The 22,623-nt window shown below is 38.8% G+C and overlaps 1 protein-coding gene across 11 annotated transcripts in view; it reads right to left on the reverse strand.

Annotated features, from left to right (window-relative positions):
* Window positions 1-22,623, reverse strand: part of CDK19 (cyclin dependent kinase 19) — a 230,982-nt gene that overhangs the window by 17,808 nt on the left and 190,551 nt on the right. For all 11 annotated transcript variants that reach the window (XM_043542809.1, XM_037894634.2, XM_043542807.1 and 8 more), the window contains 5 exons: window positions 12,875-13,018; window positions 12,550-12,619; window positions 11,523-11,595; window positions 10,266-10,363; window positions 1,681-1,759 (listed from right to left, as the gene is read on the reverse strand). In XM_043542809.1, coding sequence (XP_043398744.1) covers window positions 1,681-1,759; window positions 10,266-10,363; window positions 11,523-11,595; window positions 12,550-12,619; window positions 12,875-13,018 — 464 coding nt within the window. The remainder of the gene's footprint in view (window positions 1-1,680; window positions 1,760-10,265; window positions 10,364-11,522; window positions 11,596-12,549; window positions 12,620-12,874; window positions 13,019-22,623) is intronic.

The raw sequence follows: 22,623 nt of genomic DNA on the forward strand, positions 1-22,623 counted from the left end.
GCATATATTACTTTTTCAAGACATTTAGTAAACTATTTCCAGACTATTTTATGTGACAGCTATTGCTAGAATCATTGTTCCTTCATGTCCATCACTGAAATAAAGGGTTTTGCTGTGTTCACCCATTAAGCTGAGTATCTTCCCATTGAAGGGATCCTTGTCACTACTCTGATTATTGCAGCATTTGTGACAACACAATTACGTTGTGCCTGCACTCTATTAGAAAAGTAAATCTGACATTCAGGAACTGCATAACTCAACGGGCTGAAACTTGTTATATAGTAAAGGTGTAAGGACAGCAGCATGTTCCCCTGCACTGCCCTCATTCATTCTACTGTTTTAGTTGGAAAAAAATCTAGCCATGTGTCTGAAACAAAGGGGTTTTACTTAGGAAAAAATCATGGGGTTTTGTTTTTGTGAATACTTATTTAACTTTGCTGACCAATGAAAATTTTGGAGACAGGATGTTTTTATTAAAGATTTACCCTTCCGTTAAGGTGTAAGAGCTCCAGATACACCATCTTAGAGACCCCCTGTAAGCCTTCCAGCAAAACCAGGAAAGACCAAACTTGACATTCCTGATGTTTATATATTTGTTTGTTTTTTAAATCTTCTAGGCCTTTTTTATACATCATAAAGCAGCAAAACATGGTACAAATCCATTTTTTTAAAAACACCCTTCACTGGTTACCTTTAACAAACTTTTCTTGTTGTGGAAACAGAGTCAATGAGTAATACATAGTTTAAAATGTCATTTTTTTCAAAATTAACTAGATATGCTGCAAAATCTTTATTTATGGCACGCATAAATATGCGACAGTCCCCACGAGACACAAAGGCTATTTACACAACAGATCATAATAGCTGCTTTGAATATTTATACTGTGTGTGTCATTTTTGTTTAACTAAATAAAATTTCCCAAGAAAATGAAATGCAAATATATACTTTAACACTCACAAATGAGTAAAATCAACATAACAAAAGCCTAACTCATTTGAACTTATGTTGTTTCTTATTGTTCGGTAACTGAAAGTTTAAAAAGCATTGCTAAGTCTCGGAATTTCAATTACATCAGAATCATGACTCCAATGTTATTTTAATTTAGGTTTTGTAATTTCCTAGTCTCAAAAAATGACCTGCGGAACAAAATCATGAGGATTTAGTAGATTAACATTTCCCCCTGCTCTGACACTGTCACATGTAAAAGAAATACTAATCTACAATATCAGCTCAGAAAGTAGAATTTACTCTTTCAAATGTATCGATAGGCACAGCTTTAAATCAAACTGGGCTCCCATGTTGTACAGACTATCTGACCAAAGGACGTGCTCAACCAGAGGTTTCCTCTTGGATCAATAACAGGCCCTGTCCCATGCAGACGCCAGGACACAAGTTGATTACAGCATGAGGCCCCTTTCTCTTTCTTCTGTTAGCCATGTATTACTAATAGTGTCTGACTAGCTGCAAATTTTTAAGTTTAGGAAAAATACAAACAATCAATCTTATTCACTATAATTTACTATGCATTAATGTGAAACTTTCTAATGTACCGTGATAAATTTTAGGACAGTCTTGTCTTCAAAACACATTTCTGGGTAAGAGCCCATGTTCTGTTAGTTTCCCTTTGTGGCATCACAACTTTTTTGTTATATTTTGAAAAAAAGTGCCCTTTATTATACCTTTTCTCCTTTCTCTTCAGGTTCATCCTCATTGAGGAATTCTCGTTTTGGATAAGGAATCTGGCAGCCAGCAAATACACTGAAATATATCAAACAGCAAATCAGAGACATACTAAACATACATGCTTCTGAAATTCATTTATTTAATATCATATATATTTCAGGGCTTTTTCTTTTAATGTTTGTTATGCTTTGACTCCAAATTACTAAGTGACCCTATAAACACCCAACAGATATATAACTACTGGTAGACGTACACTGATTTTAACTTTTGCTATATTTGCTGTTGGCAAGCTGCCTTCCTCTAGAATTATAGCAGAACTGAGTGAGCACAAATGACAGCACAATTATTTGCTGTCCTGACACTGCATTTGTTCACTTTGCTATGTGAATCCACCAGAAGCTCTACAAAACTCAATTGGGAGTATGGATGGCACAGTGGATTGAGGGCCTGATCCAATGCCCGTTAATGTCATGGGAGTCTTTCCATTGACTTCAACGGCTTTTGAATGCCCTAAATGTACTACCTGTTCATCTCTAGAGAACTGGAATCAATTAATCTCAGGTGCCTTGTTTAGAAGGAAATAAAAAAGTAGTTTTTAGATTGAGTCAGCTAACATGATTTGAAATATTATTTAGTATCTAGAGTACATACAGTTTAATACCTTTAAAATCATGTTGCCAGGTGTTGTGACCTAGGCAGAGGTAGACCAGACAGCAAAGACCTACTAGTAGATAATATTTTGTACGAATTTTAATTTCAGCAATTCTTGCTGTTGAACCTTCAGGGGGTAACCTGTGTTGCAATACAATCAGCTTAACATGATTTTGAAAGTGCTAACCCGGGTCTATGCTAATTGCTAAGTGGCATTTCAAATCATAATGGCTAACTTGATTTTTTTTACAAATCCTTTTTTTTTTTCTAGTCTAGACTAGACCTGTGCTTTCTTCCATGAGGGGGCTCCTACATCTGGAATCCATTCCCTGTCTAACATGCCTCCTCCATAAGTTCCTTTTTAAGCATTCTGTTCTTCTAGGAGGCTGCGGAGAGTGGCGGATATCAGTATTACATTTTATGAATGTCACATATTCCTCAGTTTACCTGCTTGATATTAGCTTGTCTGGATGCATGGAGTGAAATCAAAGAGAGCTGTTGGGGGGAAATACACAGAAAACAAACAATACCACAGAAAAGGTACCTTCAGAGAGAATACCCAGGGTCGTTAAGGGAACAATAAAGGAGCTATTACTTTGAAATGCTCACCTACCTGGCTCCAAACAGGCTAGCAAGGTCCAGGCCTGAGCCTAGGATCAGTAGGGACACTAACCCAATAAAGACCCCAGCCTAGGGAAGATGGGGGTTTGAGTGGGCAGCAGCTGCTGCAGGTGGATCTCTAATTGACAAAGAGAATGGTGCAGGGACTCTCTTTTTTAACCAAGCCAGGGGAAGGGGTACTTGGGGTAAATGGAATTTACCTAAACCTTGAAAGGAAAGGATAAAATGTAAGGCCCAGGCAACAGGCCCCTTGTTTTAACCGGTTTCAGAGTAGAAGCCGTGTTAGTCTGTATCCGCAAAAAGAACAGGAATACTTGTGGCACCTTAGAGAATAACAAATTTATTAGAGCATAAGCTTTCGTAGGCTACAGCCCACTTCATCGGATGCACAGAATGGAACATATAGTAATATAAATATACATATATATATATACACACACAGATAAGTTGGAAATTACCATATAAACTGTGAGAAGCTAATTAGTTAAGATGAGCTATTATCAGCAGCAGAAAAAAACATTTGTAGTGATAACCAAGATGGCCCATTTAGACAGTTGACAAGAAGGTGTGAGGATACTTAACTTAAGGAAATAGATTCAATATGTGTAATGACCCAGCCACTCCCAGTCTCTACTCAAACCCAAGTTAATGGTATCTAGTTTGCATATTAATTCAAGCTCAGCAGTTTCTCGTTGGAGTCTGTTTTTGAAGCTTTTCTGTTGCAAAATTGCCACCCTTAAGTTTTTTACTGAGTGGCCAGAGAGGTTGAAGTGTTCTCCTACCGGTTTTTGAATGTTATGATTCCTGATGTCAGATTTGCGTCCATTTATTCTTTTGTGTAGAGACTGTCCGGTTTGGCCAATGTACATGGCAGAGGGGCATTGCTGGCACATGATGGCATATATCACATTGGTAGATGTGCAGGTGAAGGAGCCTCTGATGGCTCACGTGGCTAATGTGATTAGGTCTTATGATGGTGTCCCCTGAATAGATATGTGGACAGAGTTGGCATCGGGCTTTGTTGCAAGGATAGGTTCCTGGGTTAGTGTTTTTGTTGTGTGGTGTGTGGTTGCTGGTGACTATTTGCTTCAGGTTGGGGAGTTGTCTGTAAGCGAGGACTGGTCTGTCTCCCAAGATCTGTGAGAGTGAGGGATCATTTTTCAGGATAGGTTGTAAATCTTTGATGATGCGCTGGAGAGGTTTTAGTTGGGGGCTGAAGATGACAGCTAGTGGCATTCTGTTATTTTCTTTGTTGGGCCTGTCCTGTAGTAGATGACTTCTGGGTACTCTTCTGGCTCTGTCAAGCTGTTTTTTCACTTCAGCAGGTGGATATTGTAGTTTTAAGAATGCTTGATAGAGATCTTGTAGGTGTTTGTCTCTGTCTAAGGGATTGGAGCAAATGCGGTTGTATCTCAGAGCTTGGCTGTACACAATGGATCGTGTGGTGCGTCCTGGATGGAAGCTGGAGGCATGTAGGTAAGTATAGCGGTCAGTAGGTTTCTGGTATAAGGTGGTGTTTATGTGACCATCGCTTATTAGCACCTTAGTGTCCAGGAAGTGGATCTCTTGTGTGGACTGGTCCAGGCTGAGGTTGATGGTGGGATGGAAATTGTTGAAATCGTGGTGGAATTCCTCAAGGGCTTCTTTTCCATGGGTCCAGATGATGAAGATGTCATCAATGTAGCGCAAGTAGAGTAGGGGTGTTAGGGGACGAGAGCTAAGGAAGCGTTGTTCTAAGTCAGCCATAAAAATGTTAGCATACTGTGGGGCCATGCGGGTACCCATAGCAGTGCTGCTGACTTGAAGGTATACATTGTCCCCAAATGTGAAATAGTTATGGGTGAGGACAAAGTCACAAAGGTCAGCCACCAGGTTTGCCGTGACATTATCAGGAATACTGTTCCTGAAGGCTTGTAGTCTTTGTGTGGAATGTTGGTGTAGAGGGCTTCTAGATCCATAGTGGCCAGGAGAGTGTTTTCTGGAAGATCACCGATGGATTGTAGTTTCCTCAGAAGTCAGTGGTGTCTCGAAGATAGCTGGGAGTGCTGGTAGTGTAGGGCCTGAGGAGGGAGTCTACATAGCCAGACAATCCTGCTGTCAGGGTCCCAATGCCTGAGACGATTGAGCGTCCAGGATTTCCAGGTTTATGGATCTTGGGTAGCAGAGAGAATACCCCTGGTCGGGGTTCTAGGCATGTGTCTGCACAGATCTATTCCTGTGCTTTTTCAGGGAGCAGATGGTGTAGTTTCTTTTGGTAATCCTCAGTGGGATCAGAGGATAATGGCCTGTAGAACGTGGAGTTAGAGAGCTGCCTAGCAGCTTCTTGTTCATATTCCAACTTATTCATGATGATGACAGCACCTCCTTTGTCAGCCTTTTTGATTATGATGTCAGAGTTGTTCCTGAGGCTGTTGATGGCATTGTGTTCAGCACGGCTGAAGTTATGGGGCAAGTGATGCTGCTTTTCCACAACTTCAGCCCGGGCACGTTGACGGAAGCAATCTATGTAGAAGTCCAGTCTGTTGTTTCGACCTTCAGGAGGAGTCCACCTAGAATCCTTCTTTTAGTAGTGTTAGTAGGAAGGATTCTGTAGGTTAGTACGTTGTTCAGAGGTATGTTGGAAATATTCTTTGAGTCGGAGATGTCGAAAGTAGGATTCTAGGTCACCACAGAACTGTATCATGTTCATGGGCCTGGAGGGACAAAAGGAGAGGCCCCAAGATAGGACAGACTCTTCTGCCGGGCTAAGAGTATAGCTGGAAAGATTAACAATATTGTTGGGTGGGTTAAGGGAACCACTGTTGTGGCTCCTTGTGGCATGCAGTAGTTTAGATAGTTTAGTGTCCTTTTTCCTTTGTAGAGAAGCAAAGTTTGTGTTGTAAATGGCTTGTCTAGTTTTTGTAAAATCTATCCAAGAGGAAGTTTGTGTGGAAGGTTGTTTTTTTATGAGAGTATCCAGTTTTGAGAGCGCATTCTTAATCTTTCCCTGTTTGCTGTATAGGATGTTGACTAGGTGGTTTCGCAGTTTCTTTGAGAGTGTGTGGCACAACCTCTCAGCATAGTCTGTGTGATATGTAGATTGTAATGGATTTTTTACCTTTAGTCCTTTTGGTATGATGTCCATCTGTTTGCATTTGGAAAGGAAGATGATATCTGTCTGTATCTGTATGAGTTTTTTCATGAAGTTGATGGCCAGGAGGGTGTTTTCTGGAAGATCACCGATGGATTGTAGTTTCCTCAGGAAGTCAGTGGTGTCTCGAAGATAGCTGGGAGTGCTGGTAGTGTAGGGCCTGAGGAGAGAGTCCACATAGCCAGACAATCCTGCTGTCAGGGTGCCAATGCCTGAGATGATGGGGCTCGTTCACCTGCACATCTACCAATGTGATATATACCATCATGTGCCAGCAATGCCCCTCTGCCATGTACATTGGCCAAACTGGACAGTCTCTACGCAAAAGAATAAATGGACACAAATCTGACATCAGGAATCATAACATTCAAAAACCGGTAGGAGAATACTTCAACCTCTCTGGCCACTCAGTAAAAGACTTAAGAGTGGCAATTCTGCAACAGAAAAGCTTCAGAAACAGACTCCATCAAGAAACTGCTGAGCTTGAATTAATATGCAAACTAGATACCATTAACTTGGGTTTGAATAGAGACTGGGAGTGGCTAGGTCATTACACATACTGAATCTATTTCCTTAAGTTAAGTATCCTCACACCTTCTTGTCAACTGTCTAAATGGGCCATCTTGATGATCACTACAAACGTTTTTTTCTCCTGCTGATAATAGCTCATCTTAAAAAATTAGCCTCTCACAGTTTGTATGGTAACTTCCAACTTCTCTGTATGTATATATATATATCCTACTATATGTTCCATTCTATGCATCCGATGAAGTGGGCTGTAGCCCACGAAAGCTTATGCGCTAATAAATTTGTTAGTCTCTAAGTTGCCACAAGTACTCCTGTTCTTTTTGTTTTAACCCTTTACTCTGCTTGTTATGCACCTTTGGGTGAATTAACAAGACTGCTTTGAAGAAAGTGTTTTTGAGTCACTTTAATTGGATTCCGGTAACAGGCTCCCAGAGGAAAATGGCATACAGATGCAAAATACAGTTAGGCCTGTTGTGTTATTACAGTTGGTAAACAGGGAACCTGCAGTCCAGAGATCCTGTCTAAGGGTTGTAGGACCCCATGGTTCCACCCAGAGAGGCATTCACTTGAGGAGGACCGAAAGGAGTCTAAATGTGAAGCTTGTTCTGTAACCATGACAAAATCCTATAATCCCTAGAACTCCCCTCAAATAATTGTTAACAAAACAGTAAATATTTTTTGAAATCCGAACAAATATCATATCCAAACAAGACTCATGATAAATGTCATTGCTTGATCACTCACAGACTTTTGTTGCATTATAAGCTCTTCAGGGGCAGGGATATCTTTTTTATACATTTATAAAGTGCCTGGCACAATGGGGTTCTAGTCCATGACTGAAGCTCCTAGGTGCTACCATAATAATAAATAAAATAAAATAATAACAACAACAATAATAAAATAAATAAATAAATAATCCCATGCTGCATCTGTGTATTTTCTATTCAGATAATAAAGTTTCCTGGACTGGGTTTTTATTGCCTTTCTGGCTGAAAAGTTCCTAGTACCCCTGTTGGCAAAATTAAATTATATACAAAAAATACACTATGTTAAAAGAATAGCCAGTTTGCTAAGACAAGCACTCAAATGTTAGGAAATTTAAGAATAAAGGTGGCCATTACTTGATCACATACTATTTTTACCGCAGCACCCCTGCCTCACTAAGTACATGGGATGGATCGGACTCTTCAAGTGGGTAGATATCCATATTTCCTTTTATCCTCTTCATAGCATGGGTGGCCTTTCACCTTATTTACTGCACACCATCCAACTTCTACATGGAATACAGAATTATTAATTTCCTCATGAGCTTTTCCATGCTGCTCATCACTGTGGCATAGGAGTACTTCACAAACACTAATGCGTTATATTTATAACACCCTTGTGGGTAAGGAAGCATTACCATCCACGTTTTATAGCTGGGGAACTAAGGCACCGAGAGATTAGGGCTAAAACTATCAAGTGTCCACTGAATTTGCTCAGCTTGAGATCCATTGGCATGTGGATAGCAGTTTATATGTTCAAATCACACCTCTCATTGACATTAGATGCAGTTGTGAGTACTCAGCACATTCACAAAGCAGAACCCAGGATCTCAAGCTGGGTACCCATAAAATGAGGAGCAAACAACAACTGTGAAAAGTTTTGTTTAAGTGACTTGCCCAGCACCACATAGGAACTTCGTGGCAGAGTCAAGAACCGAATCCAATTCTTTAGGATATCATTCAACTGCCTAAACCATGAAACCATCCTTTTTCTTCCTGCAATCTCCTTCACTACACACCTTCCAACTTCTGCAACAAATGAGGCAGGGGTTTTACAGACAGCCTCATTCACTACAGAACACTGCTTCAGACCTGCGCAGATCCATCCTGTACACTGAATGAGGCAGGTGTCCTGTGGAAAAGCAGTATGTTATCATGTAATTAAAGTCTGTATCTAACACATATGTACAAGGGAGCTGAATTAAGCTTGCATGGGCAACCTGAAGTCTGGCATTTCCTAACTTTTGAGTGCTTGATTTTGTAACCAAAATGTTCTTTTAATTAAGTATTTCTGATGTAATTTCCTAGAACACTGAAAAAACATTCTATCATGTGGAACCATACTGATCCTCCACATGGATCATCAGAAGGGCTGGGTTTAGACTGATCAACAGCAGAGAGCCCTGCCACATGAGCTAATGAGATAACCGGCAGCAGTAGTAGCCTGCTTATTCTGTATGTGGACCTGCCACTTAGGGCTGAAACATTTTACCAGTGGGTTTCACAGCTACTTGTTGACAGCACAACAGTGGTGAATTCTGGGCTGTACTCCAGATTCTGGAAGGAAGTATGTCCTACAGTCTCATTCTGCCCCTCAGCCTATCACCCACTGCAACTTCAATCTATCTCTGCCCTCTTCTCCTAACACCCCCTGGCAGCCGTTATTGTCCCTGGACCACAGCCTGTCCCTGCTCCTGCTCTGCCCCTATAACCCCCCAACTCTTCAGCCTGTACATCTTCCTCCTTATTCTCCTACTGCTTCGGTGCCAACAGAGGGAGCAATGAGAACAGAGGAGAGGGTCTCTCTGCTGTCAGGTACCCGTGCCTGGTTCCACTGCACTCCTTGGCCACTGGAAGGAGCAACTGCAAAGAAAGTTCGGTAGTGCTGGGATGGAGCATGCCCAGCAAAGATAGTATTTTTGGAGAATTTAGCTGCCAAACTAACTAGTTTCTAGTAAGCATGTGTGAACTGCAATTTTGTATACACTTATAAGCTGCCCAACTTTGGGTGGATTTTTGTGGAGACAGCAATAAAGCACATCCCGGGCACCAGGAAGAACACCCTGACAAATTTAAAGTCCCTGCTCCAAAGCATGGAGGCACTAGAGCTTCCCATAGAAGATTTGATTTTTAGCATGGACAAGCCGTCATATTTTTCCTTAACTTCATTCTCAGAAACAGTTAAACCATTTTAAGTGAAACTTCAATGAAAAAACAAAACAAAAACCAGCCTGAGGCAATCCCTACCCAGCATGGAAAATTTCAGCCCAAACAGTTAAAGTTTGGTAAAGTTATAATGGAAAGTGGTTCAGCAACCTTAACTACATCCGATGCTGCTGCCAGCTCAGTCTATAATTAATTAGAAGAAACTAGACTGAGGTCATATGATAAAGTGTTTTTGGTATTCTTATCATAACAGCAGATGTATCTGTCCATGTCACACCACCTCCGCTGGCATAATTCAAGGTCTCTGCCCAAGGGAGACTGTAGACTAAGATAAGAGGGGTTGATTTATAAGTAATTGTTCAGAACTAAGTACATTATGTACAGCTTGGCTGAATGGTGTATGTCTAAGAGAGGCACATCTACAGGAGTTTTATATAAATACTTCAGAATAGTTTTCTAAGAACCATCACCTCCCCCCCCCCCACCCATTTACCCACTTTTACTGAGTGCAGCAAGTATAAAGTTGTTCCTCTGCCGATCACTGGTTGATTTACATCACTGGTGCCCCTAGAAAGCTTAGAGGTGGACTCACGGTGGTGAGAAAAATGTTCTCGTTACAAGCCCATTTCTTCATTTTTAAATGGTCACTATATACTGCACATTAATAGTTAGCAAAAAAAAGGCATCACTGTAAAGAACACAGAAAAAGTGAGACACATACTCTGATGTAGGCAATGGATCCTCCTGGAAATAGGGATCCTGCAAAGCCTGCTCTGAGGTAATTCTCTTCGTAGGATCCATGGTAAGAAGTTTTTGAAGCTGTGTAGTGTAACATTAGAAGTAGTTAACAAACGTATGAAACCATTATTTTTCAAACTAATGGCTTGTGTGCCCCACTTACATCACGATCTCATAAACGACAAATAGCTCATTCAGAAAAGCAAAATAAGCATTTAATGCACAGCAACACATCTAGTTCTATGATGCACATCCATCAAAAATATTAGAACTATGAAGTTTTGTTGGTATGAGAAATAAAGCTAACTGGGCTAGATTCTTCAGTGCTGTATGTGCCACCTTGAGCTACTCAAATAAAGTGGCTCTAAATTAAGTGTTACCATCCGTGAAGGATCAGCCCAATCTAAGGGTGATACTCTGCGGGCACACAGATGGGATAGGAGTTCTTATGTCACTCCCTGCTGCTGGCATAGCAGGGAAAGAGGCATAGAGGAAAGTGGGTGTGACCAAGACTTCCTCTTGCCATGCCCTTTGGTACTATTTGTAGACAATGTATGCAAGAGCAGCCTGAAAGGAGCTGTAACTCAGTGCATGGGGACTGGTCCTACACAAAGGCTGCATCCAGATCAGAGTGCAAAGGTGATCTTTATGCTACTATTGTGCACATACCCATGGCCTGTCCTCTTTGCAGATGAGCTACACTAGTAGTACACGGGTAGCACTCTGCTCCCATATGAGAGACAAAGATTCTATGCCTGGTCTCTTTTGCTTGAACATTATGCAGGCAATTTGCTCAGCCCCTCGCAGGTAAATGCCCAACACAAGAGATGGGCTTTGGAGTGTATTTGCAAGGTTTATAAGCTAGGGCTCTGATGGATCTTTCTATATTATAGGTATGTTAAATAGCAAAGAACTAAAGAAAGCATTCATCCTACAGAAGGAAAGATGATCTCCTCACCCCCCTCTCCCACCGATACATGTATAATTCACAAACTGACATATGATGTAACTATACAGAGGGATTACTTTGCCTGTCTCAGAAAGGCAGCCAATTCTGGGGTGAAATGCAAAAGCCGACAATGGCAAATTTGTTAAAATATTAAAAGCCATGGCTGTAGCTATCATTTATATTTTTTAAATTCATACTTCTCATCCTCCAGTAAGCAGAAATAGAACTGTTTTAATATTACAATTATATTTCAAAGTAAAATAATCCCTAATAGCACAATGATGTACGTACCAAAAGGAAAACTTTACTGTCAGGCTTGACTTTGTGTTTCTCCATGTATTTTATGAGGCTACTATTGGCATATCTGAAAAATTGTAAACACATTTCAAAATAATATACTGTAGGATTATGGCACTGCACCAAGCAATAAAGAAAATGCATACTAGTCCAAAAGGACACATTTTGTATTTCATTTGTTAGAAGATATAATGTCCTACATTGCCATACACTCTATTTGTGAAGTGTGAATGTTTGTCCTAGCTTTCAGTGTTAGTATTTTTTAAATTGTTTGTTTATTTTATTACATTGTTTACTTTATTACAATGGAACATACAGCTTTGATATATGGCTGAGGTCTTGATGGTAGCACACAGCCATAGCAAATGTTGTAGGGAGGGCAGAGCTGCCCTATCCTAGTAGAAGCTACTTTGTTAGACAGGCACAATGGCTCCAACAGTGCAGCCACTGCATCATCATTTGCCATTTGAGAAGCTGTTGCAACTATTCCCTTCAGTTGGCAGAGAAACAAGCCTGTCCCTTTTCCCAACAGAAGCATGAGCCATGTGAAATCTTTGCATTTCCTGAGCTCAAATATTCCCATTAAGAATAATCAGACATAGAATTTATGTCTTGCTTTTAATCTCTAGATCTCTGTGGGTAACTATGATTTATTTTACAAAGAGGAAAACTGATGCACAGGGGCATCAAGTGGTTTGCCAAAGGTCACTTAGAAAATCCAGGGCAGAGCTGGAAATAGTACTCAAATCTCCTGAATCCCAGACCCGTGCCTTGTCCTGGACTATGTTGCTCTCTGCACCATTTCCCTTCCTTGTCTACCAGTGCAGCAGACGATCTGACTTACTCAGCAAAACCTCTTGCCAACATTAAAAGATGGACACTAGCATTCTTTTAAAATCCAAATAAATACTCTTCCAAAGTCTAAACAAGACAGAAGATAACTGAATCTAATCACTAGTGCTGATTTCTATGTATCTATTACAAGCAGTTTTTAACCACTGTCTGTGTTATAATCACTTACGTTGTTCTCCTGAAGTCTTTTTGAAGTGTGGGATATTCTGGCATCTTCCTTATATCTTCCCAGTCTTTATCTTAGAAAAGATAAAGCAATTGGACAGTTTAAAGTGCAGGTTAAATAATATGATGTACATAAACTGTAATATTTGTCTGACATTTTATGTTAGTTATTCTGTATTGTTATTCCACAAGTCCCACCACTTTCTTGGGCACAGACTCCACATCCATCATACTGCCAGCTTTTATAAAGCTATAGAGCTAGTAATTTCCTTTAAAACAAAATCTAACTCAAAGGATTTATGCCTGACCTTTTAATGAAAGTAAATTACCTGCTGGGAATCCCATTACACTAAAAATGCGATCTAGCTGATCATGATGAAAAGGATTGCTTGTCTTGATGTCTTCCTGACGACAGTGAAAAATAGGTTCTGAAGTCAATAGCTCAGCAAATATACACCCAATTGCCCAAATATCTAGGAAAGAGAGAAGATAATTTATGTGCATTGACTATATTCCATCAGCCTGATTTCTATTTTACACAGTACAGACACAATAACTCACATGAAAATTCATGACAATAATTTAAAACATGCAATAAATTAACACACAGGAAATGGAATAACTGCATCACCACATTTTAGGTTACAAGCCAAATCAAACAAACTGTCTTGTAAATTCTATCTGAAGTTGGACTCTAGCAATCTAACACAGTATAGCAATACATTCAGAGTTACAGCAGAAACCCTCCCAATCTCTACTGACAACTTAATCTTCAGGACATTCAAGTGATTATCTAAAACAGAACATAATGCTCCAAAAAGGACAGATTGAAATAACAGCTCTATCAGATACTCTAACGCAATTCCTACAAGGCAATCAAATATATACTGAAAAGGAAAAATTATAGCAGCTTGTGTGTCTGGGCAAACAATGCAGACTAGATAAAATGAAGAGAGCAAGATCCAAATTTTAATTAAGAAAGAAGACAGACTGCAGCTTTCTTAACTAATTAAAAAGACTCTGATACATGCTCAGTAATGCCCATTGGAACCATTTTACAACCGTGTACTCTACAGTAGCTTGATACCAAGTGCATTAATGAACAGTACAACAGACTGATCATCTCAATGAAAGCAAATTCTAGTAACATTAATTTGATACAAAAAGATTTTGTGTTCTGTCATGTTCACATGCTGTTCAAAACAAAATCTATCAGAACAGCAATTTCAGTTATGTTAAATAAATCTATAGATTATATGTGATCTAGCTAACTCCACTAATAGCAGTCCTAAGAGTTCTGTACTACAACAAAGTTACATTACGCTAAACACCCTAAAAATGTAAAATAGTCAAGCAATGGGCTTGAGGGTGGGAAAAGAAATACTGGCAGCTGAATTAGGCACCAGTAGAAAAATAATTTTTAATCTTTCCTCATAGTACCCTTTGTATTATTTTCTCCAGTTAGTTTTCAGTGTCCCAAATTTCTCCATTTCCTTTGAGAAATACCATTCCACAAGTCAACATCTTATTGTCAGACATTTTCCTGACGGTCATCTTAAATTTTCCCTTTCAATATTTCATCCCATTACTTTTATACACATTTAGGTTACATTCTCAGGTGTTGTCTTGCTTTGACTTTATTATTAGGGGTATTTGCGTGAAAACATCTTTTGTTCTTAATAATTTCTCCTTCTGCAGCCTGGGCAGCCTGGTATTTACATAATTTCTATGTGGGTCAAGTGAAAAGACTTAATCATTCAGTCTTACAAGAGGTGTTTAACTTCTTCCACTCAAAGTAAAACATGCAATCAGTGATCTCCTTTTGGTGGCAAAGATGACATGGAAAACCTCCTCAGATATGGCACATTCAACTTTGGAAGACTATTCCCTCACAAGCTAGGCTGTGAGTAAGGCAGTTTACAGGTGGGGATGGATTAAAGTATCCTGGGTCTTTGTGATATAGATTAACAGAGAAAGTACATTTCTCTGTCCTCCTGGCTTCACAAAAGTTGCCACAGCAACAAGTGGATGTTTTTCTATAATAATTTTTTTTTTAAACACACACAGGCTGTAAACTCAACATTTCAGATTCATGTTTCATTTACTCAAGAAATGGATTATTGGGCAACATGGAAGTACTTTAACTATGTTGCTTTTCAGTCATTACATTATTTAATACGTGCAGCTCATAATTCCTGAGTTTAGCCTTTTATGCCTCTTGCTGGATTCCCTTCAACTTAAGGTAAGGTGACCAGATGTTCCGATTTTATATGGACAGTCCCGATATTTGGGGCTTTTTCTTAAATAGGCACCTATTACACCCCCACCTCTGGTCCCGATTTTTCCCACTTGCTATCTGGTCACCCCAACTTCAGGGTATTAAAAATATCTTCAGAATACTTATTAAATTATAGAAAATCTGTAACTTTCATTTTTTTAATAGAATTACAGATTTATACGGCTAGACAAGGCATCATGAATTGCAATCCAAGTGGGTCAGGATTTTCTCTATACTAATCCTTAGCTTTATGTAACCTGCTATAAAACATGTCCTTGGCAACTACTACTGCAAGTGCTTAATTGCCCTTACTGCTAGGCAGAGCCAATAAAAATCAACTATTTTTAAAAAATCTGATTTTTTAAATTTAAATCAGATTTTCTAATTTAAATTAAATATGGGTTTATTTTTTAAAAACAAACATAAGTAAATCTGAAATTATGACAACCTACATTAAGGAGTAAACTTACTATAATCTATTAAAATAATTTAAATTAAACTTTTTAAACATTAAGCAATACATGTTTGGTGCCAACTTTCAAAGAAAGTCAAACCACTGAACTGGCAGAAATCACTGGCTAAGCACCTGGAACATCATGGTTTACTGAAGCGCTAAACCAGCTTTTGAAATCAGTAGCCACTTCTGCAGGTGCAGAAAGAATATTTTTTTATTTCAGTTTATTCTACTAGTTCAGCTCAATGACTAATTCATTCGAAGTTAAGAAACCAGCTGGGTGATGAAAAAAAAAAAAGCAGGAAAGTTTGTTTTCCTCTTCCAATATATTTAAAAAAAAAAAACAGGTGGCAGAGGATGAAATCTATGAGTTCTAAAATCTTGAAGAACATGGTGACCAGAAACAATCAGTTCCATTAACTAACTACAAATAATACTCCCTTCATTTAAAAATTCAGTTAGTTTTCAATGCAAAACTTATTTTGATAAACTTTTTATCTCCTGTACCCAGCACTAATTAAAGATAAAAATTAAAATGCTGTTTTGTGCATTTTAATTGAATTTTAATTTCTATCCAAACAGAACTTGACAAATCATGTACAAACCTGATAATAAAAAATTAATGAAATGTAAAAATTAAGAATCTGTGTAAACGTGAGTTAAGCTATATAACCGCTTAAATATATATATTATATCCACCTTATTAGAAAAAAAAGCACAAAATTTAGTGTACAGGCTACATTTAGTTGTAAATCAACATGTTTTAATGGTTGCCAACAAGGGAGATACAACCTTTAATCAGGAAAATAACTAAAAAGTATAAATGCAAAACATGATTAAAAACTGTGATTTAAATCGCTTTGATTTAAATCAATCCAGCCTGCTATTAGGAATTTTTCCATCATTTCTCAACTTTGCTTTTGTATAATATTGGCAATTTGTGATATTTATCTACCATAGGTGGTATTTCTAGAGAAGGAATAATTCTGGAAATAGCATAGAAGCTCCTTCAGTACAAATGTTCCTCTACACACCAGTGTATCTCCTGGATTATTTGAATTAAATCAATCATGTATAGTTTGGGTCTCATCTTTTTGATAAAAATAAAAGATAATCCTCCTGCCCTTATCTACCATATGGATCCAATCCTGTAAACATTTAGGCATGGTCAATACTTAAAAGTTAGATTGACCTAATGATGTTACTATGTCAACCTAACCCCTGGTGTAAACACGGCTAGGTTGATGGAAGGATTCTACCGCCTCTCAGAGGGATAGATTACCTGTAATCAATGGAAAAGCCCTTCCATCGATGTAGAAAGCATCTATGCAATGACGCTGCAGCAATACAACTACAGCACCATAGCTGTAGCCGTGGTAGTGTGGATATAACCTTAGTACAGTGTTTAACGCCAGCTGAAACCAAAGAGACTAGACCCACAATGGTAACCACTAGCCTTGGAAGTGTTTGCAGGGTTGAGCACTAAATGTTCAAATGAGATTTTAAAAAGTCTTTCAAATATAAAATGTATTGCTTCTCCACCTTTCCTGCTTCGGGCACCTCATATAAAATACAGCATTAAAACAACAGTTGTAATTAATATTTATAATATTTACAATACATATGTTTTAAAACACCCTTAAATAATAAAAAGAAAAGCAGTATAAGTCTACCACAATAGGTTCTTCCCTTTCCCGGTCCCTAAAGGTCAGGAGAAGGGATATTTCACTGCTCCTGAGCTACTAAAGTCAAACATGGACAGTGTTCATTTTGCTCCTCTATGCCCCCAGGACCAAAACCACAACCCCCTCCAAATTAGGAGGGTAACAATGCATATAGGGTTTTAGAGGCTCAGCAAAATAGCCTAACAACGCGACATGCTGGCTTAATATAGCCAAGTTTTTTTATTTTACTACATTAATTTTACCCATACTCGATTTTCTAGTAACAAACTCTTGCTATATTCCAACTCTGGTCTACAGAAACTGAAAACTTTGCAGCCTGGACTTGATCCCATACGCTTCTGCAGAGAAAGCATATAATGTTCCCTGATTTGGTGAATGGCAATATCCTGAACTATAAACCAAATTACATTACTTTCCCTGTCAGCCTGGTTCTATCTTCCACTCTCCTTTTCCTATGCTATGGTGAAGATTGAGAGACGAACACATATCTACCCATGGCGATGGTTCTTATTTCATTGATAAAATACTGGAATAGAATAACTTACAGTACATTTTGGGATGGAGGATATGGCAAACAGAAATACTTCTATCTATAAAGGGTTTCATTTAGAAGTGGCAAATTTCAAGTTCAGATGCTTACTTGACTGTTACCTCAACCTTTTGAACTCTGCTTTTCATAGCTGTCCAGGCTCTCTCCCCTCCTCAAACAACCCCAAGCCCAACCAGTCTCACTCCTGTTAACTTTGCTCCATAGCTTTGAGGGTGGACTAACTGTCGTTGGAGGAAATGACTAAGTAGCCAGTTCCCTTCTGCAATGTAAGATTCTTTTTTATGACAGTCTCCCAGTTCCCACCTGTAATGTCTTCACTATTGTAATTATTATCCATATATTTTAAAAGTGTCTCATGATGTTTTATAACTAGGAGAACAGACTTTAAATATATACACTTTCATTATGATTGTTTAGCTATATGCTGTTCTTAGAAGTGCCTGTATGCCCATATTATTGGAAAGCTTTTATGATTGGCAATGTCCTAGCTTTGAAATGTGTGAAATAATGGCTTTTTAGGACAGCTGCTAAATTAGGACACATTCTGCATAACCCATGTCACATTAGCTCTGTAGCTAAAGTATAAGTATACATGGGGAATTCAAAGGGAAATTAGTGTGAAATAGCTAGGGTCTGAATTTAAAGCACAATAACTATTCAGCACTAATTCTCCACGTGGAGGCTCTTATTCTGCACTAACAAAGGGTGTGCACATGGGAGTTAGTGCAGAATAGCTATTCAGCAGTTGTAAGTTCTGGGCTTTTCCTCATGAAGACAAGCCCTTACAGTGAGAAATTTAAAGAGCCCAGTTTGTTTAACTTATCGAAAAGAAGAATGAGAGGTGACTTGAATGAAATGTAGAAGTACCTCCATGGAAAGAAAATATCAGGTATTAAAGGGTTCTTTAATCCAGCAGATAAAGGCATTACAAAAACCAATGGCTGGAAGCTTAAAGCCAGATACATTGACATTAGAAATAAGAAATAATTTTTTAACAGCAAGGGTGATTACCCACTGGAACATACTACAAGGGAAGTGGTATATTCTCTATATCTTGGTCTTCAAATCAAGACTGGATGCTTCAAGATATGCTTTATGAACAAAGTTATGAACTCAGTACAGAGGCAACCGTGTGAAATGTAATGGCCTGTGATACACAGGAAGTCAGAGTGGATAATCTAATGGTCCCTTCTGGCCTTTAACTCTACGAATCTATTAATCTGTTTAAGAGTTTTATATTGCAGCTCATCACCACAGTATCTGAGCGTTTTCCACATAAAATCAATAGTGATAGTGAAATCCCTCGTGGACTTCCTAGAGAATCTGGAAATTCTCCCTTTTCTAAACTCTGCTTGGGGTACGGGTTAGGCAGTGTCGGTGAAGGGGACTGCAGAAGCAAGAAAAAAATCTTTCAGCATGGAGTAGAGTGAGAGAAGAAAGAAAAAAAGAGATAGGCTCTATGTAACGGGTATACCCGTAATGTCCAAGGACGATTCATCAAGATTTTACAATCACTAAGATAGATACTACTCAAAAAATCATTCCAAATTTTACATACAACCCAGAGTAGACTGGCAAGAGTATAAACTGAAGCATTAGTTTCTGTGTGGTCATACAAGCAGCATGCATGTATTGAATTCAGCTACTGATATGGTACACTTTGATCCTGAATCTTAGCATATTAATTCAGGGCTCCCAAGTGATCTATGATACTATGATACACTATGACACACTATGATACTACAGAAGTAGAGCCTGACAGTTATTAAACATAATTTTGTCAAGTACTTAAAGACAGGATAAAATTTAATAAAAACATGTCTAAATATTTAAAGATGTGAGAAAAAATTCTCACTTTTTTTCTTTATTTCTGATACGGGGGAAAATATTTTTCCTTAATTTACAAAAGAAATCTAATTTCTTCTTTTTTAAAGACAGTTTTTTGACAATTCCTTTGAGTGGGACCTTTACATTTTATTTCTCTAAGCACTGGAAAAGACTGGTTATTGAACCTTTCTCTTGAATGTGATGCCTCATATGCAAATCTGATGACAGATTTGCATGAGCTGGCTTTTCACCAGGAAGCGGGCAGTGATGGTGATGGGTAATGGGCCAGGAAAGTTTTTGGTACCACTCATCTAGAAGTTGGCAAATATTCTCTGAAGCTTTAACAAACAGCATCTCAAAGGAACAGAACTGAAGAACTGAAATTTGTACTTTGAAAATATGACGAGCAAGTTAGTGTACTGTCAAAACAACCCACATCTCAGAGATTTGGAGAATGTACATAGCTAGTGAGTGTGTATTTACCCATTCTTGTGATGAAATATTAGTGTTACTCTCTAGGGCCATCATATATAGGACCAAGCCAATTTTAAATCAGATAGAACAAAACCATAACATGCAAATTAAGATGAAAGATAAAAAACCAAGAGTCTGTATCTAATTTTTAAATACGCTTGCTATTTGTTTGTTTTTATCACCACTTCTTTAAACTGGCCTTTATTTTGCCAGTACTTGCATTACTTCCCTTAAGGCCTCTACTGGTGTCATGTTTTAAGCTCTCACTGATACCTCTTGAAAAATACTGAAAAATATTGTGTGAAATCCTGGCCCCACTGAAGTCTATGACAAAATTCCCATTTTCTTCAACAAGGCCAGGATTTCATTCCTCTGTTTAGAAAGAATTCTCTTTGTATGTCAAAATGTCTACTCTTGTACTTCCATCTCTATGCATCATAATATTTCCATAAGATGATTCTGAGATCTTCTGAGTTCAGTGGCTGCTGTGTATTAGGCATCTTCAGTCATAATCTTGTTTGCAACATTACAGTCAATTAGTGGCAAGCATTGGGTTATGACTTCACATGGGGAATGAGGAGCTGGAACAGATGAACTCCTAAAGAACAGTCTTTTTTTATGTACTGTAAAGAATACATTATATACAAAAAACTACATGAAAAGAACAAAATAGCTACGTTGCAAAATCAGAAAATCAAAAGTTAGGAAATGCCAGATTTAGGATTGCCTACACAACCTTAATTCTGTCGCCTCGTGTGTGCACTCTGTGCACTGAATGAGCCAGTGAACCTGTGGGGAAAAGTAGGATATGTGATCATAATCTGTATCATAATGCACAAGAATTAAGGTAACGTGGGCAACTGTAAATCTGGCATTTTCCAACTTTCAAGTGCTTGTCTTACAACCCAAATAATATTCTTTTAAATGTAGATTGGTTGTATGGAATTTCCTAGACTTTTAAAAAATAATAGGAAAAAGTTTAAAAAAAAATTTCTGTACAACTATAACAATATTCCCATCATGCAGCACCAATGTTTGAACCCTGAGCCTTCAACACTGCCTCACAGGCTGCTACCATTTGAGCAATAGGACTAGCTACATTAGCTGGCAGTAAGAGCTGGCTGTTACCCCAGAGAGACTATGTGCTGAGTCGGGGGGACTGGCCCATCTGACTCATCTTATCTTCCAATTCTCCCTCCCCGAGGATTGGAGGAGCTCCAGCCCCATTTGGTGCCCCAGGGGGCAGGGAATTTGGGTTGCTAGGGCCAGCTGCTGGGTTTGGCGGGAAGTTGGATCCTAGTCTGGCTCTCTCCTCTTTTCTAACCTGTGTGGCGCCCCCAGGTCGGGGCATGGGTGACTGGGACCACAGGTAGGTTGGCAGTATTGTCCTACCCTATGCTACAGCTCTTTCCAGGTGTTCTCAGTACAGCATGTGCTGATGCTGAGACTTCTGCTTTGCCAGAAGCATCAGCTCAGCCTCAGAAAATGTTATTATTTTGCCAGGCCATCAAAATTTTCCTGAGACACAAGTGAGAGAAGGGAAATGACCATTTTAAAGTTTATTTCTCACCAGAAAAGCACAATAGGATTTCATGAGATTTCCTCACTGAATATCATAGGGCTGCTGCAAATAATGGAGATGAGAGAGCTTCTCACAGAGAAGGAAACAAGTATCTTTTATAATGGAAACCATTAGGCAGCCCAAGTATAGCGATTGCTCTATCTCCCCTATAATGATGAAAGAATTAACACCGTACAAGAAATACTATATTGGCAAAACTGTTTTTTAACAGAATGTTTTATGAAAATTTCCAAGAAGTATGAGCGTTATGCTTTGCAATTTTAAAGTGACTGTGGAGGGTGTGGCCTAAGCATAGGACTGGAAGGTCACGGACTCCTACTTTCTAATCCTGGCTCTTACATTGACTCCATTTTGGGACTTAAGCAAGCCACTTACTCTCTTTGCCTCAGCTTCTCTCCTGGGACTTTCTGTTAATAAAAGGACACATCCCCCATAAGTATATAGATGCCACAGTAAGGCATACACCAGGAAACAGACAGATATTAAATGCGCACAGAGTAATATACACAGTAAAAAGTGAGACTCTAAGAGCACCCCAGTACCAGATGGCATGGAGCTCTCTAGTATGTAGCAATGAGTCTCAGCTTGACTGACCAGCTCAATGCACTTCACACACTGTTATAATATTTATCCAAAAGGGGGGATGTAATATATTACTGGAAAACTAATAACTAACTGATCATTAATCTTCTTTTGTGATAAATGTATAGAAAATCTAAAAAGAACTATGAAGACAAAAGAAAGGGTCTCACACCCCAAGCCAGGACAGTGGGTTATTCATTTGCACCAGAGATTGCAGGAAGAGCATTTGCATTGTAAAAAAAAAATCACAAGTGGGAAGAAGCCGGCATGGCCTCTACACTCAGCAAAGGAAAGGAACATTATCTGGGGCTACACTTCAGAAGAATACATTTCAAAGGTTTACTGGAGTATAAAGAGAGAGGGAAAGAACCCCCAAGTTATCCTTGCCCTGAGGAGACAAAGAAAACCAAGCACACTGGGCTCTGTGATTCTGGCTAAAGATCAGCCAGCCATGCTGGAAGAATGACTATGTTGAAAAAACTTTCAACAAGAAGGCTCAGTTGGTTGAATTTCAGTCTTGCTAGTGTATTTTCACTTTTGTTTGTAACCATTTCTATCCCTACTACTTCTAACTTGGTATCACCTAAATCTATGTCTTTATGTAGTTAAACTTGTTTTACTATAAACCAGCTCACTGCTGTGATTG

The sequence above is a fragment of the Chelonia mydas genome, chromosome 3 (genome assembly GCF_015237465.2).
Source record: "Chelonia mydas isolate rCheMyd1 chromosome 3, rCheMyd1.pri.v2, whole genome shotgun sequence".
Taxonomy (NCBI): domain Eukaryota; kingdom Metazoa; phylum Chordata; order Testudines; family Cheloniidae; genus Chelonia; species Chelonia mydas.